General features: G+C 43.9%; 1 protein-coding gene across 2 annotated transcripts in view; it reads right to left on the bottom strand.

Moving 5' to 3' along the window:
- PLCE1 (phospholipase C epsilon 1) overlaps positions 1-16,530 on the bottom strand; it is a 318,188-nt gene that overhangs the window by 55,937 nt on the left and 245,721 nt on the right. The window contains exons 9-11 of one of the 2 annotated variants that reach the window (XM_006147651.3): positions 5,610-5,792; positions 3,772-3,889; positions 3,043-3,193 (exon numbers count right to left, since the gene is read on the bottom strand). In XM_006147651.3, the coding sequence (XP_006147713.1) occupies positions 3,043-3,193; positions 3,772-3,889; positions 5,610-5,792 (452 nt within the window). The remainder of the gene's footprint in view (positions 1-3,042; positions 3,194-3,771; positions 3,890-5,609; positions 5,793-16,530) is intronic. The other variant, XM_014587535.2, reaches the window with a different exon arrangement.

Raw genomic sequence — 16,530 nt, 5'->3', positions numbered from 1 at the left:
TTAGGGCTCAGGTTTGCTTTCTCCTTCAACCACATTTGGGCTGGTGTTCCATCTCTTGCGGAGTCCTGCCTTCTGTTTTGGAATCCCTAGGCAGGCACTGAACACTGTGTTCCTATGGGCAGCCCCCTGATCTTGCACTGGGCATGTTCTTTCTCTTTTAAAGGATTTTTCTCTCTTACCCTGTCCTTCCTTTGCCTGTTCATGAGTGACTGAAATAAAGGAAAGCAGCACTTAGCCCAAATTATTTGGCTATTTTATTTACTTGGCATAGTGCATAGGCTGAAAATACAATGTAATACATTCTTTTCTTTTTTATTTTTGCTATAGGGCATGTGCACTCAACAGAGATATAGAGAGAAGACAGCGAGAAATTGTCCCCCAGAGTGATGGCCACAGTGCAATACCTTCTCCTCCATTCTCCTCTTGGGATTTTGGGCACGCATGCACATGCACCTGGAGTTAGTTTTAAGCCACTGGGTCCAGGACTCGAACCACAATCGACTACGTGGGAGTCCAGCAATGTAACCATTACACCATCTGCTGGTCCCTATAATGTAATGAATTCTAATTTTTATAACTTTAGTTTTGTTATAAATCTAAACTTTTAGACAAGTTGCAGAAGTGGTACAAAGAATTCCTGTATAGCTTTGATCCACTGTCATCAATTCAAGAATCTGAATGTATAAAGCATATAAGTTCATTACTTACATTGTGGAAGAATTTTTCCTTTTCAAAGATAATTTATTGTACTGATAGGAGTATTATCAATAGCAAGCTTCAAGTTTGGCCCCATAGTACAACAGTTAAGACTTGTGCATGGGAGGCAGAACCTACATGACCAACTGGAGTTCAAGTCCTGGCTCTGGCAGCTTGGAAAACATGCCAGGTGCCTGTGCACGTGTGCCTTGAATCCTGACGGGATGGAGAAGTGGAGGAGAGGGAATTGTGGTGGGACCACACTCTGCTGAGGGATGCTTTCTCTCTCTCTCTCTCTCTCTGGTGAAAGCATGTGGCCTCTGGCAATAAAAAAAAATTGTGAGTGTCTTTGAGAGAGAGCAAGAGGGAGAATGTGTGTGTCTATGAAATGAACATTTCTAAAACCAACATCTGCTCAGACCCATGTCTTCCTCCTACTCTGTTTGATAAAGTGTTCTTCCCTTTTCTTTCGTTTTAGATTTTTTCAATAGGGTGAGTCACTCACTGGAGAGAGACAGAGAGAGAAAGTGAGAAATCACCCCCTGGGGGGACAGACACACTGTAATCCCTCTCTGCTATTCTCTTCTTGGATTTTGGGGACTCATGCACATGTGCCTGGCATGGTTTTCAAGTCGCTGGGTTTGGGACTTGAACTGCAGATCTGGCCATGTGGGATCCAGCTGCCTTAAACACCATGCCACCTGCTGGCCTCTAGAACCTTTGTATTTCCTAAACTTTAGTGTGGAGATGGAGGAACATTCTGATTCCCTTTGGAAGGCTTTCACTTTACTGTTAATTCTTTTTCTGAAGTGGTTGATATTGTTTCAAATTTGTAATTTACATAGACTTTATAAAATAATGTACTATAAAACCATCTGTAGAATATCTAAACGTATCCAAGTTGCTACAATACTTGCATCCATTTCTGCAGACATATATAACTTATATATTAGAGAATCTTTAAGTATATTTGACTAAAGGGTCAAGTAGCTTACACTACAAGTTAATTTATTCATCATTTAGAGTGGTGCTATCCCCATGGACCTTCTGCAGTGATAAACACGTCCTCTATCTGCACTGTTCAGTATAGTAACCATTAGCCACTCGTGGCTACAGAGCTCCTGAGCTGTGGCTACTGTGTTCAAAGAACTAAATTTGAAATATTTTACTTTAAAAAGTTATTTATTTATTTCTCCTGAGAGAGCAAGAGAGAAAGAGAGGCAGCACCCCCAACAGGGTTCTGATGTTGCAATCCATCTCCAGCCACAGTCAGTCCTGGATCATGGGCACATGAGTGGTCAGCCTACTCAGAGAGGTCTCTGGACTCGAACCTGAGACCTTCCCACATGGGTCAGCCTTGCAGAATGTGGCATCTTAACACTGTACTGCTTTCTAGTCCCCCCCCCTTTTTTTAAAAATTTGCTATGTGGTTGTGTACTTTCTGGAGGGGAAGAGAGAGAAAGAGAGAGGGAAAGCAACCCCTATAAAGTTTGCAATCCCTTCTCCTCCCTTTCTCCATCCTTTCAGGATTTTGGGCACACACTCACATGCACCCAACATGATTCTCAAGGACTCAAGGTCATATGTGATTCAGCTGCCTTAACCTCTAGCTCCCTAATTTTGATTCATTTAAATTTGAATGAAATACTCACATATGGTTAGTGGCTACTATATTTGAGAGTACAGAGCTGGAGTCACAGCTTGGGTTCTGTTACTGCTACTGACCTTTGAAGGGTTTGCCTCTCAAATAATTGGGACCAAATACACTAATATGAGAGAGTAGGAGTACAGAATCAGGAAAATTGGGATCATTAAAAATTTGTTTTGTTTCATTTTAATCTAGCTGTAAGTCACAATTAGAGGCAGTCTTTCCATAGACAACAATGAGAATATGGCCTTCCACACCACTGGGATTTCAGGATTTTGGGCACACACTCACATGCACCCAACATGATTCTCAAGGACTCAAGGTCATATGTGATTCAGCTGCCTTAACCTCTAGCTCCCTAATTTTGATTCATTTAAATTTGAATGAAATACTCACATATGGTTAGTGGCTACTATATTTGAGAGTACAGAGCTGGAGTCACAGCTTGGGTTCTGTTACTGCTACTGACCTTTGAAGGGTTTGCCTCTCAAATAATTGGGACCAAATACACTAATATGAGAGAGTAGGAGTACAGAATCAGGAAAATTGGGATCATTAAAAATTTGTTTTGTTTCATTTTAATCTAGCTGTAAGTCACAATTAGAGGCAGTCTTTCCATAGACAACAATGAGAATATGGCCTTCCACACCACTGGGAGATGGGAAGGGTCCTTGTGTTTCATCATGTTAAGGCCCCACCTGGACGGGCTCTTGTTTGAAGAAGACAGCACAGGGGAGGACACTGGCCTGATGGGAGATGACGTTCCAGCAGCCAAGCTGGGGGACCCAGCCGTGGTCAAAGAGTGGGCTCTTCTGGAAGGGAGAGGGTTTGGAGGGCTAGCGATGGCATCTGTGAGGACAAAAGACAGAAAAGACACAATGATTCTCTCAGAAATCAAATGCAAACCAAAGATGCTTCTGGATGTCTGAGCACGTCAGTCTATGCAGACAATATCTCTATAAGAAGCATGGAAATATTTTGATGAAAGAGCTAATCTGGTGGATTGGCAACCAGCCAACATTAGAATCAGCTCAGGACCTTAAAAACACATAGATGGAAGGTCCGAGCTGGAGAGCAGCTGATCAGTTGGTCTTGGATGTGGCCAGGGTATCCAGGTATTTCTTTGAAAGCCCTAATATCAGGCCAGGGTTGGGAATTATTGGTCTAATCCATCAAACTGCTCCTTGTTATATCCCATATTCCCTGTCACTAATGACAATGAACAAATAAGAATTTTCTTCCAGGCACACAGCGCTTGCAGAAGTACCTCTCCAATTTTACCATCTGGTTAAAACAGAGGTAAGGAAGTTTAACAAGATCATTTAAAAAACACCCATGATACTTAAAACACAATTGAAAACCAAATGTACATTTTTATCCCATAAAGTTGAAAAGCAAGAATCTCAGAAGGGAACGTGCTGCATTACCTGCTTCTTCTTGTTCATTAACATCTTGAGGGTCAGAACCGCTCCGGCTTCGACACTCTTTGTACATTTTGGCCTTTCGGGTGGCCATCTCGTCGTCAGTCGCCTCTCCACTCTCACCCTGGGAACATAAAACTCACCATGGCTCCCAGTCCATTCCTCTCCCATCACTGCTTCAGTTCAGGCAGGCCTCTATTTTCGGACCTACCCACTTTGAGTACTGCCTCCCCCTGTTGAAACCAGTGAAGACCTGTGTGAAGGCTGACCAAGCATTCTCTCCTTTCGATCTCTGTTCTCCACTTGAAAGTGCTCCATAGGGGAGCGAGGCAGAGAAAACAAGACATGCAGCCTCTGGGGTCTCTGTGCAGAACCAGAATTGTGACTGTCCACACTCTATCTATGGTGGAAACGGAAAGATGAGAGGATAGAGAAGCATGGAAAATGGTGACAGATACAGGATTCAGTGTGGGAGGAGGTGTGGAAGAAGGGGGAGTGTGGGGAAAGATACTAAGGAGAAAAGTAGAGAAGCAAGACATTTATGGGACACAGAAATGGACTATTGTCTGTTGATGATAATATGTCTCCTCAGGGGGCTGGTGTGAAGTGTATTCATGTTGGAAGAATTCACTTTACGAGCTACGTGATGTATGGTCATTGAATGTATAAGAGAAACTGAAAAAAAAAGAATTGTGAGGTAAAGTTCAACTTTAACATCAATAGCATCTCACATGCAAAAGCTGGGATTTCTTCTAAGTAGCTATGAAGTAATACTATCATGTTACAATGATAATGTATATTATTTAATGCAATCTTTAATTATGAGGGGCTTCATGCATTTCGGGAAATGAGTTATGAAAAACTATGTAGGGATTTCAAAAATGTTTTACAGCAAAATGAACTTGAAAAATAAAAATAAAATTGTATTTTTCAATGAATTTGTTGAAGTCCCTCATGTACAGTGCTAATATACATTCTTTTCTTCAATTTTTTAAAAAATGAAATACTGTCTAGTGAGCTAATGAGCTTGGTGCTTTGAGTTTTGGTCATTGACGTTTGGCCACTCTCTCTCACTGTATTTAATTTGCTAGAGGGTGTGTGTGCTCCACAGAGAGAGGGGGAGAAAGTGAGAAGTCTTCTCTCTTGGAGGATGGTCATGTTACAAACCCTTCTTCTCCATCTCTCCCTCCTTTTGGGATTTTGGGCACGGATGCACATGTGCCTCGTGTATTTTTCAAGTTGCTAGGTCTGGTACTCAAAGCATGCAGTCAGTCATGTGGGATCCAGCTACCTTAACCATCACTCCACAGGCTGGCCCAAAGGTGCTAGTATTTTTAAGCTGTGTTATACAAGTAGGCTTTTGGTGACCACCCTGCGACTTTCCTAATGTGCTTCCTGTTCTTCAGCCCTTCCTCGCCCACTACGGAGCTCATGCTCCAGCCGCCCAGAACTGTGTGTGCTTCCCTACTGTCTCCTCCGTAGGGATGCTTTCTCCTGTGTCATCTACCTGGTAAACACCTATAGATTCTTTGAGACCCATGTGCCAACTGCTCTGTAAAAACTTCCCTGCTTGTATTCTCCTCTCTGCCTCTGTAAACCGTGCAGATGACTCTTATTTAGACTGCACTGTATACTTGTGTCTGTCGAGGGCTCCTGTCTTTCCCCCTGGCATTGACTTGATTCCTGGCCCTGGCACCCAAAAAGTGCATGGTAAGTCCTTGCATTGACTGTCTCACACCTCATCTTGTCCCCAGCCCAGGTGACCCAAGCTGGTGTGTGGTGCAGCAGACAGTACAACAGTCTTGGAAGACAGGGTTAGTGCTTAATAAACAAGCCAACTCTACCCTCATGAGGATTTTCTTCTTTTTCTTGGCAGTGCTTATGCCCAGGGTGTTGTTTCTCTGCATGTTGGGCTTCTCGGCACTCTTTGCTGAGGTCCCAGGGCTGGGGTTGCGGGTGCTCCATCGTCTGCCACCAAACAACTCCACGGCGTGAGCCAAGGTGGGGCCTTCATACCGCCCTTCCTCCTGTAAGAGAACCACATGCTTAACCCATGAAGAGGCAGCAGCCAGGGGGAAGTAACACACAAATGGCTCCCAGGAAATCCCCAGAGGTGGAAGAGCCTGGGTGGCCACAGAAGAAGAATGACCACCCAAGTGGCTCTGTTTTCTAACACATGAGACTCTGCTGGGGATTTCATTATGTCCCCTGTTGTCCTGGTCATGTCCTGGCTATGTTCCAGCAATGTGCTTTAACACATCAACTGGGGAACAATAAATCTCCCATCCCAGTTTCAGCGGTTATACTAAAGAACTAACACTGGGGGAATGTCCATTAAGACTTACTTTGCAAATTAGGGCACTGTTGGACTTGGTGGTGTTGGTGAGGGTGGGGAACAGGGTATGAATCTATTTCAGTAAAATCAAGTTGTGTCTGTTATCTTCTTATGCAGGTACAGGTTCACCTAGTTTGATTTTTGGGGCAGTCTGACTTATTAGGGTGTCTTGAAAGTATTTTTTTTCTTTTTTCTTTCTTTCTTTCTTTCTTTCTTTCTTTCTTTCTTTCTTTCTTTCTTTCTTTCTTTCTTTCTTTCTCTCTCTCTCTCTCTCTCTTTCTTTCTTTCTTTCTTACTTTCTTTCTTTTTCTTTTTTTTTTTTTTTAAGCTTGACCAGAGAGAGATGCAGAGAGAGAAAGAGGGAAAGTTGAGAAAGCAAGCTGCCACGTCCGGGACTTGAACTGTGGTCAGCCATATGGGAGTGTCTAGCACCTAAACCGCCACCTGCTAGTCCCCAGCAGGAAATTATTAATTAAACCATGGTCAACGACTCTTCCAAAAGTCAGAGTCAGTGGATCAAACTACAAAATGTCACATATGAATTATAGACAATATTGATACACACACACACACATACATGTTTTTTCTTCTTCTTTTCTTTTTGTCATAGGGCACGTTTGCTGGCCAGAGAGACAGAAGGAGGGAAAATGAGAAATCACCCCACAGGGGGCATGGACACTCTGTAATTCCTTTCCCTCCATTCTCCTCCTGGGATTTTGGGCAAGTAAACACATGTATCCAGTGTGATTTTTCAAGCCTCCGCATATGGGACTCAAGCTGTGATTGTCCATGTGGGAGTCTTGAGCCTTAACCACCATACCATCTGCTGGTCCCTCAATGATATTTCACACTGATATTTCACACACTGTATAAAAGGGCTCCTTTAAAACTAATTTCTATTTACTGTTTGTATTCTCTGAAAACTTTTTTTTTTCTTTCTTTTTTTGGAGAGGTTTTTGCTATAGAGCATGTGCATTCGCCAGGAAGACAGAGAGGGACAGAGAGACAGAAAGCGAGAAATCACCTCCCCAGGGGGGATGGCCATGCCGCAATCCCTTCTCTTCCTTTCTCCTCTTGGGATCTTGGGCATGCATGCACATGTGCTCGGCGTGAGTTTAAGCCACCGGGTCTGGGACTCAAACCAGAGTTGACTACATGGGAGTCCAGTAACATAGCCATTACACTAACTGCTGGTCCTTTCCTGAAAACTTTTAAGGGGAGCCCTTCTTTGTAGTTTTAGGGAAGTGCTTATGAATAGATTTTGCTTTGTGGTTCAAATGCAAATAATAAAGGGGCTTTATGTGTGTGTTTATTCCTTCACCCTAATGTTCAGTGACTGTTTCTTCTTCTCCCGTTTCCTCTTCTTCTTTTTAAATTTCCAGAGAGCACATGTGCTTGCTAGAGAAAGACAAAGAGAGAGGGAGAGGTAGAAGGCATGTCTGTCCCAGAGGTCACACCATATGCCCTTCTCCGTTTCTCCATTCCTTCAGGATCTGGGGTATGCCCATATGCGTGTGGTATGTTTTTCAAGCCATTGGGGCCATGTGGCATATGGCTCACTTAACCAGTAGGTCAAGGGGCAGGCTTTATCTTATTTCATGACTTGAGCTGTGAATTTCTACTTTCTTCATCCTGTTATGAATCCCAGGAAGCTTAGTAACTTGAGTTCTTGATGATCTCTTGTGGTAGGACATCGTGACTTATGCCTGTCCATCATCTACTTCTCCCTTCTCTAACTATGCCCCAATTTTACTAGATCTCTTTTCCACCTGATAGAATGCTGGCAGGCCTATCAATCAATGTAGCATATCCTCCCTTGACTAATGATTGGCACATGATCCAAATAAGCCAACCAGAATCTTTGTCTTTGGAATAGGATTCTTGAATGCAGTGACACAGAGAATAAAAATGGTTGGAGATCATTTCACCTGATGCAGGCCTGCTGAAGAGAGTTCCTTCCAAGTCACTGTGAATGAGTCCAAATTGGAATGAATATTTTATGACAGTTTAATAAGTGTGCTTTACCTTATTGAATAACACACTCTGAATCTGAAAGAAGTTTTGTAAAAATTTTCTCTCTGGACTTTTATTTTTTATTTTTTTAAAGATTTTTGCTATAGGGCTCATGTGCTCATGAGAGAGAGAGAAAGAGAGAGAGAGAGAGAGAGAGAGAGAGAGAGAGAGAGAGAGAGAGAGAAAGAGAGAAATCACCCCCTGGAGAGAGGGCCATACTGTGATCCCTATTCCTCTAGTCCCCTCTCTAGTCCCCTCTCTGAATTTTGGGCATGCATACAGATGTGCCTGGTGTGATTTTCAAGCCACCAGATCCAGGACTTGAACTGTGGAGTTGGCCATGTGGAATTCAATGCCTCTGTGTCATCTGCTGGCAATCTCTCTGGGTTTTCAAACACATCTTGAAAAATTTAACAAATGCACTAAAATTTGCACATAAAAGAACCTGCACCATTTAACATCTATTGCTTTATTTTTTCTAATTTCAGAACACCCCAAAATGAGTCAAGTTGCACTCCTTTTGGGGGGTGCACATGCACCTGAGAGGGAAAAAAAGGGAGCCTCAGTGGGCTGGTAATGCCACAAACCTTTTTCCTCCAATTCCCCATCCCCTTAGATCATCAGCACACATGATGTTTTTCCAGCTGAAGGTGCTGAGACTTGAACCCTGGTTGGCCATGTGAGATCTGGCTTTCTCCAAGCAGCACCTAACTGCTATGCCATTTTAACAGTGTTAAACTATATTGGCCTGAGAAGGCCTCTGTATTCCTGCTTGAGTTCCTGTAAGCAAATCACAATCTCATTTGGAAGTCTGCTCCCTTAGTCATTTGCTAAGTTACAACCAATGACAGTAGCCACTCTTCAGTCAATCAAAGACAGCCCGCAGACAAACATCAAGTTGTAATTAATCCAATGATTTCTCTACTTCACTCCCTCATTTCCAGTTTTTGTACTTAGCTTTCCCTTTCTTTCACATTAATGTCACCCCACCTGTGGCTATCAGAGTTCCTTTGAAGTCATTCTGGGGGCTTCCCAATTTGAATATTTTTTTGCTCAATTAAACTCTGCTAAATTAAATTGTCTGAAGTTTTTATTTTCTTTTTCCTTGAAGAATTATTTTGTTTTGTATATTGTTATTTTATTTATTTATTTAAATTTCATTTTATTTTATACATTCAATCACATTATTATTTGACTTACAAAATGGATATTTCAACAGGTGAACATTTCTCCCTAGTGCAGTTGATAAAACTATAAAATATCTTCAACAGATAATTCCACATTTCTTTGTGCCATTAATGCTTTGGCTCCCTATGTTTCTTCTAAATGTCATTCCTCAGACCCTCCTCTTTCACACACACTATATCTGGTATTTACATCTATATACTGTGTTTCTATACCCTTCAGTCAATTAGTTTCAGGCATAGAGTGCGGACATTCGGTATATATTAAGTGGGGATATACAATGCCTCTCCTTCATAGCCTAGCTTGCTTCACTCAGCAGTAAATCTTCTTTATTCATCCATTTCTTGTCAAAAGCCAGGGTTTTGTTGTTTTTTTTATGGCTGAATAGTATTCCATAGAGCATATGTACCACAGTTTTTCTATCCATTCATCTGTTTGTGGGCATTTGGGTTGTTTCCATGACTTAGCAATTGTTGTTGTTATTATTATTATTATTATTTTTATTTTAAATTTCCTATAGGGAGAGCTGATATCTAGTGATTTAAGAGATTATACACACACACACACACACACACACACACACACATATATATATAAAACAAGAAACAAGAAATAGAAAATTATTTGTTGACAGTAACATGTATGTTTAAATGTTTAAGCCACTCTACAGTGTACTCTGGCTAGGAAATTGCATTTTGTATGCTGTGGTGATGTCCAGTGAAAGTATGTAAAATAAATAAATAATTTAAAAAAGAAAGAAAATAAATAAATTTCCTATAGGACAAGTGTGCTCACCAGCGGTCAGCCACGTGGGAGTCCAGTGGCTTAATTACCATGCCACCTGCTGGTCCCTTAAGTTTTTCTTTTAACAGAAATATTATTAGGTCATAAAAAGGCAGGATGCTTTTGTTTAATCTTTACAGAACATTTTCTGGGAACTAAAATAGTTTGGATCTTTTGTTTTACAATATAATAAACTTTTTTGGGATGGCTAAAGGATCTACCTTCCCCTTTTTTTTAAGTTTGGGAGAACGACTGCAAGCAAAGATACATTCTCAGTTTTAGTTCTTGTGGAAGTTGAAGATTAGAAAATTGATTTCTTAAAAAATATCCATGGGACTAGCAGTTAGCGTAATGGCTATGTTGCTGGACTCCCACGTGGTCGACCATGGTTTGTGTCCTGGACCCGTTGGCTTAAACTCACGCCAGGCGCGTGTGTGTGCATGCCCAGGATCCCGAGAGGAGAATGGAGGAGAGGAGATTGCGACGTGGCCATCCCTCCTGGGGGGGGGGAATTTCTCGCTTTCTATCTCTTTTTCCGTCTCTGTCTGTCTGGCGAGCTCACACGCCCTCTCTGTCTGGCGAGTGCACGCGCCCTATAGCAAAAACCTCTAAAAAAAAAAATCCATGTACTTGTACTTCCTAACAAATTTTTGCACATGACACTTTGAAGTCCAGCTAATCTACTTCCTTTGAATAGGGCTTTCTTTCTTTCCTCCTGAAGATAGCCAGAATCTGTTTCCTTTCACTATTTTTCTTTGGAAAGAAGTCTTGAGTGTCCGTTTCTAAGGCATGGAGACTGCCTTTAGAAATGGCTCAGGCAGAGCAGTGTTGGAGAAAGTGTCTGAGGGACATGGGGCTGCTGGGCCTTTACACATGAATGGAGGGCAGGGAGGAGATGGGCCTACAGCTGGTGAGATGCGTCTTCTCCAGGTTGCCTCTGTCTCTACTTCAACAACGTCTTCACCTGCTGTCAGGTCTCAGCGGGTGCCTTAACTGTGTTAATTTGGTTACTTTTGCCAAAAGCTTGAGAAGGAAGCAAATGAACAAACAAACCATGCCAACTTTGTAACAGGGATTATAATCGAGCTCAAAGTCTTTGGTTTATGTCCACATTTGATTAATTTTCCTGATTCCAGGAGGCCAAAGACTAATTGTAATTAAAAACCAATATTTGTAACAGATCCTGAGACCTTTCTTCCGAGTAACTGACTGCACTGAAAACTTCCCGTGGAATACACAGGAAGCAGGTAGCATTTTACTTTCCGTTTTAGATGAAGTAATTAAAACTGGCTTTGTGTTCTGAAGCATTGCATAATCATGTACACAGGCCTCTCTGCTTATTGATTAGTGATGCACGATCTGATCTCTACTCCTAATCACTGCACTGGTGTGGGCAGAGGGAAAGGAAGGGAAATTAGATGTGCCTCCACTCACTTCCTGGTGGGGAAGTTATTTTTAATTGTCGTAAACACGCTAGAACTATGAAAAGTACCTGAAATTGGCCATTTGAATACAGTTTTTAAAAGTTTATTTTAATTTATCTCTTCTGTGAGCAAGAGAGACAGGAGGGGGACCAGCAGATGGCATAATGGTTATGTTGCTGGACTCCCACATAGTCAACCATGGTTCGAGTCCCAGACCAAGCAGGTGCATGTGCATGTATGCCCCAAATCCTAAGAGGACAATGGAGCAGGGATTGCAGTGTGGCAATCACCCCTGGAGGGTGATTCTGATTTCTCACTTTCTGTGTCTCTGTCTCTCTGGCACAGAGCACACATACCCTATAGCAAAAATCTCTCTCTAAAAAAAAAAAGAAAAAAAAGAAGAGAGAGGAGAGAGAGAGATAAATGGCACTTCCAAGGAGTCTTAACACCATGGTATACCTCCGGGCTCAGTCAGCCCCCTGTAAGGGCACACATGTGCCTGTCTACTCAGGGAGGTTGCTGGATTGAAACCTAGAACTTCTGTGGTCAGCCTCGTCATTGTGTTTTCCTGCTGTGCCCCCATCCAACCCCTAGTTGAACACTTGGAGGTAATAGTTCCATTTGTTCTATGACACACACACAGTTCCACTTGTTCTATGACACACACATACACACAAAGATAATTTTTTTTTTTTTTGGAGAGGTCTTTGCTATAGGGTGCGTGCGCTCACCAGACAGACAGAGAGAGACAGAAAGACAGAAAGCAGGAAATCACCCCCTAGGGGGGACGGCCACACCACAATCCCTTCTCCTCCATTCTCCTCTCGGGATCTTGGGCACGCACGCACATGCGCCCGGTGTGAGTCTAAGCCACCAGGTCCAGGACTCGAACCGCGGTCGATTGTGTGGGAGTCCAGCGACATAACCATTACGCTAACTGTTGGTCCCACACAAAGATAAAATTTGATATCAAGGTAGAAATACAGGGCCAGCCAGTGGTGAGGTGGTTAGGGTGGTTGGGTCCCACGTGTGTGGCTGAGTCCTGGATCTGCTGGCTTAAGAAATGCACCAGGTGTATATGCATGTATACTCAAAATCTCGAGAGGAAAATTGGAAAGAGGGAAATATGGTATGTCCATCCCCCTGGGGGGATTTACCCTCTCTCTCTCTCTCTTTGGGGCACACGCACCCTGTAGCAAGTTAAAACACACACACACACACACACACACACACACACACACACACACACACACACAGAGTAAAGAAAAACAAAATACTTTGATGGGACTCATTCAACAATTCCATTTTGACAATGTCACTTGTGGGGTTTATGACTCAGTTTCCAAATGATTTTTACCCTCCCCGTTGAGCATGCTACTCTGGTTATGCCCATGTCTCCTCTCATCATCTCAATGGACTCAGCTGTGTAGCCACCTGTAGCTGGAGGGTTAAAACTATCTGACAGGGGCCAGCTGATGATTCAGCAGTAAATAGCAATGCCCTGTGAAGCAGATAGGATGGGTTGTGGGTTCAAGCCTGGAGACCTCCCTATGCATACCGGCATCAAAAGGCCCTTTTGGAGTTCTTGTAGCTCTGATTCTCTCATTCATGGAGTAAATAATAACTTTCTTTTAAAAAAGAAAAATGGAAAAGTGCCTCGCTATACTGCAGTACTTAAATACTATGCATAGAAAGGTACATCTCACATGGCCAACCACAGTTCAAATCCCGGCCCAGCAGATTGAATACACTGTGTGTATGTGTGTGTGTGTGTGTGTATGTGTGTGTGTGTGTGTGTGTGTGTGTATCTGTGTGTGTGTATGCTCCAAATCCTAGCGGGATAGAGAAATGGAGCAAAAATGATTGTAGCACGACCACACCCCACTGGGAGGTGCTTTCTCTCTCTCTGTGGCAAGCATGGGCAGTAAAAGAAAAAGCCCCTGACAATTTATAGCTAATGGAAAACTCACTGAGAGTAAGCACCTGACTGTGCAAAACTCTGGGATGAACATATGGCATAATGGTTACATCGCTGGACTCTCATGAAGTCGACCTTGGTTCAAGCCTTGGACCAGGTGGCTTAAACCTCATGCTGGGCGCGTGTGTGTGCATGCCCAAAAATCCTGAGAGAAGAATGGAGAAGGGATTGTGGCCTGCCGCTCCCCTGGGGGGTTATTTCTTGCTTTCTCTCTCTCTGTCTCTTGCGAGTGCATATACCCTATAGCAAAAATCTCTCACCCCCCCCCAAAATAAAACCAATAAACAAAACTATCTTTGAAAGGCTGTTGCCACCACAAACCTAGTGAATAAGACCTCTATATAAAAGTTATCCCAGATTTGAGAAAGTTTCTTTTAACCTTAGTAGTTCTACAACTAGGCAGCAATGCACAGTCACTAAGTTAAATAACTCTCCAAGAGTCACCTGCCATGCTAGGTGATGAATCAGGATGTCGATCTCCAAGGGGAAGGTCTCCAGTGCACGAGCGCATCACTAATCAGTAAGAGCATTCAGGTTACCATGATTTCCCCTGAAACCTTGAGTGTGCGAAAATGCTTACATGAACTACTTTCTTTCCTGATGTGAGACCAAATAATGACTGAAGTCGCTATTTCCTTACAAAATGATAGTAGGACTTACTATGGCCAAACAGTCTTTTTTATATCATGGCATCACACAAGTGAACTTAGTTATTATTATTATTTTTTTTTTTGGAGAGGTTTTTGCTATAGTGTGCGTGCGCTCATCAGAAAGACAGAGAGAGACAGAGAGACAGAAAACGAGAAATCACCCCCCAGGGGGGATGGCCACACCGCAATCCCTTCTCCTCCATTCTCCTCTTGGGATGTTGGGCACCCACGCACATGTGCCCAGTGTAAATTTAAGCCAGCAGGTCCGGGACTTGAACCGCAGTCGACTACATGGGAGTTCAGCAACATAGCCATTATGCTAACTGCTGGTCCCTGAACTTAGTTGTTTCTCACAGTCACCCTGTGAACAGGTATTGTAAGGCGCCCCTAAAAGACCTCTCCCCTCGTGGCACCGAAGATGGCGCCTAGCGGAAGTCCTTGAGGCCTTACTTAAGTAAACAACTATACGGAAGTGGGCATAGCGGTGACGTGGTATGCACATGATCACCACGGGAACAGTACATGCAACCAATCCTCACCCGAAGATTAGTTTCCGTGCACGTGGACAATGAACCGATTGGCTAGGGGCCCTATAAGGCCCTGGGGGTTGGGGAAAAGAGAGAAGACGATTGTAAGAAGCCTGGGGAAATAAAGCGTTCCGGAGAAGACCTTGTCAGCGTCGTCATTAAAGCGGCAAGGTATTGGTATTATTTCCATTTTATAGGAAAGAGAACTGAGGCACTGAGAGGTCAACTTAAAGCTGGCCAAGGTCATGAGGGGGTAAGTGGCGGAGCTGGGAGCATAAACCTGGCACGCGCTAATGAAGGAGGGTTGGTCGCACCCTTACCTGATAGAGGCTGGCGGAATGTTTTCGCAGGCCCCGCCCCGTGAAAAGGGAGGTATCGTTTCCCCCCGACGGCGTAACCGGCTTTTCCAACAGAGAGAGCTCTTTCGTGGATTCGGGCTGGTCCTGATCCCGGAGACTTAGATATGGGTAATTCCCCTTCTCACCCACTTTTCCAAGCATTGAAAGCCCTGTTGAAAACAAAGCGACTAAAATTGAGAGATAAGACTCTAACCGACTTTATTGATCAGATAGACACGGTTACGCCGTGGTTCGTTGTTTCCGGCAACCTCACGGTGGGCAGTTGGGAGAAGGTGGGACGGGATATTTACTGTGCCCGAGAACAAGGAAACTTGTCAGGCGGTGTCCAGCCCTTATGGCGACTGATCCGTGCCTGTTTACAAGACCAAAAGTGTGTAAAAACAGTCGAGCGGGGACAAGCTGCGCTCGACAGCATAAAAGAGGAACGGTCGACCTCCTCAGGGAGGAACAGCGAGGCGGCCTCTGACTCAGAGTCAGAGTCAGACGAGGAGCTCAGAGCTCTCGTGACTTGAGTAGAAAAACTAGAATTAGAACGGGACAAAACCCAAGACTCTACAAGGCCCGCTGCTCTCAACTCGCTTTTGACTCCGCCTCCATTTAACCCCTCCGCGCCGGTAGGTGAAGGTGGCGCTTCTTTTAACAGTGAGGTATGGAGGGAGGCTCGCGCGCATGCACAGTGCAGTCATTCCCAGTGTTTGTTGACAACGCTGGCAACCGGTATCATGAACCATTAGATTTCAAAACCGTTAAAAACCTTGCCGAGTCTGTACGAGCGTATGGCATCAACGCTGCTTTCACTGTAGCTATGGTGGAAGCTTTGGGCAGGTTCGCTATGACTCCAGGGGATTGGCAAAGTCTAGTGAAAGCCTGTATGAACCCTGGGCAATACTTAGATTGGAAAGCCTACTACCTAGAACTGGCTAATGACCAGGCGGTCCGCAACCGAGCAGCTGGCAACGCTGCTTGGGACCTGGACATGCTTATGGGCCAAGGTCGCTTTGCAAATCAACAGACCGGGTACCCCCAAGTTGTGTACGATCAGATTAACACCCTGGCCATACGTGCGTGGAAAGCACTGCCTAGCTGTGGGGAAGTCTCTGGCAACCTTACAAAGATTACACAGGGACCCACAGAGCCATTTTTGGACTTTGTAGCCCGCATGATGGAAGCGGCAGGTCGAATTTTCGGTGACCCGGAAACAGCCATGCCCCTAGTTAAACAATTGGTTTTTGAACAATGTACTAAGGAATGCAGGGCAGCCATTGCGCCGTTTAAAAGTAAAGGGCTTGAGGTGTGGATGAAAGTGTGCAGGGAGATTGGAGGGCCCTTATCTAACACCGGCCTCGCTGCGGCAGTTATCCAGTTAACCAACCACAAAACTGGGCATCCGCCCTATAACGGACACTGTTACTCCTGTGGTAAACAGGGACATTTGAAACGGGACTGCCCACAGCGTGATCAACAGTCAGCTCCACGCCCTGTAGGAACTTGTTTCAGATGTAGAAAAGGAA

This window comes from Tupaia chinensis, unplaced genomic scaffold (assembly GCF_000334495.1).
Source record: "Tupaia chinensis unplaced genomic scaffold, TupChi_1.0 Scaffold000217_1, whole genome shotgun sequence".
Lineage (NCBI taxonomy): Eukaryota > Metazoa > Chordata > Mammalia > Scandentia > Tupaiidae > Tupaia > Tupaia belangeri.
This window is presented reverse-complemented; position numbering and strand designations above follow the sequence as displayed.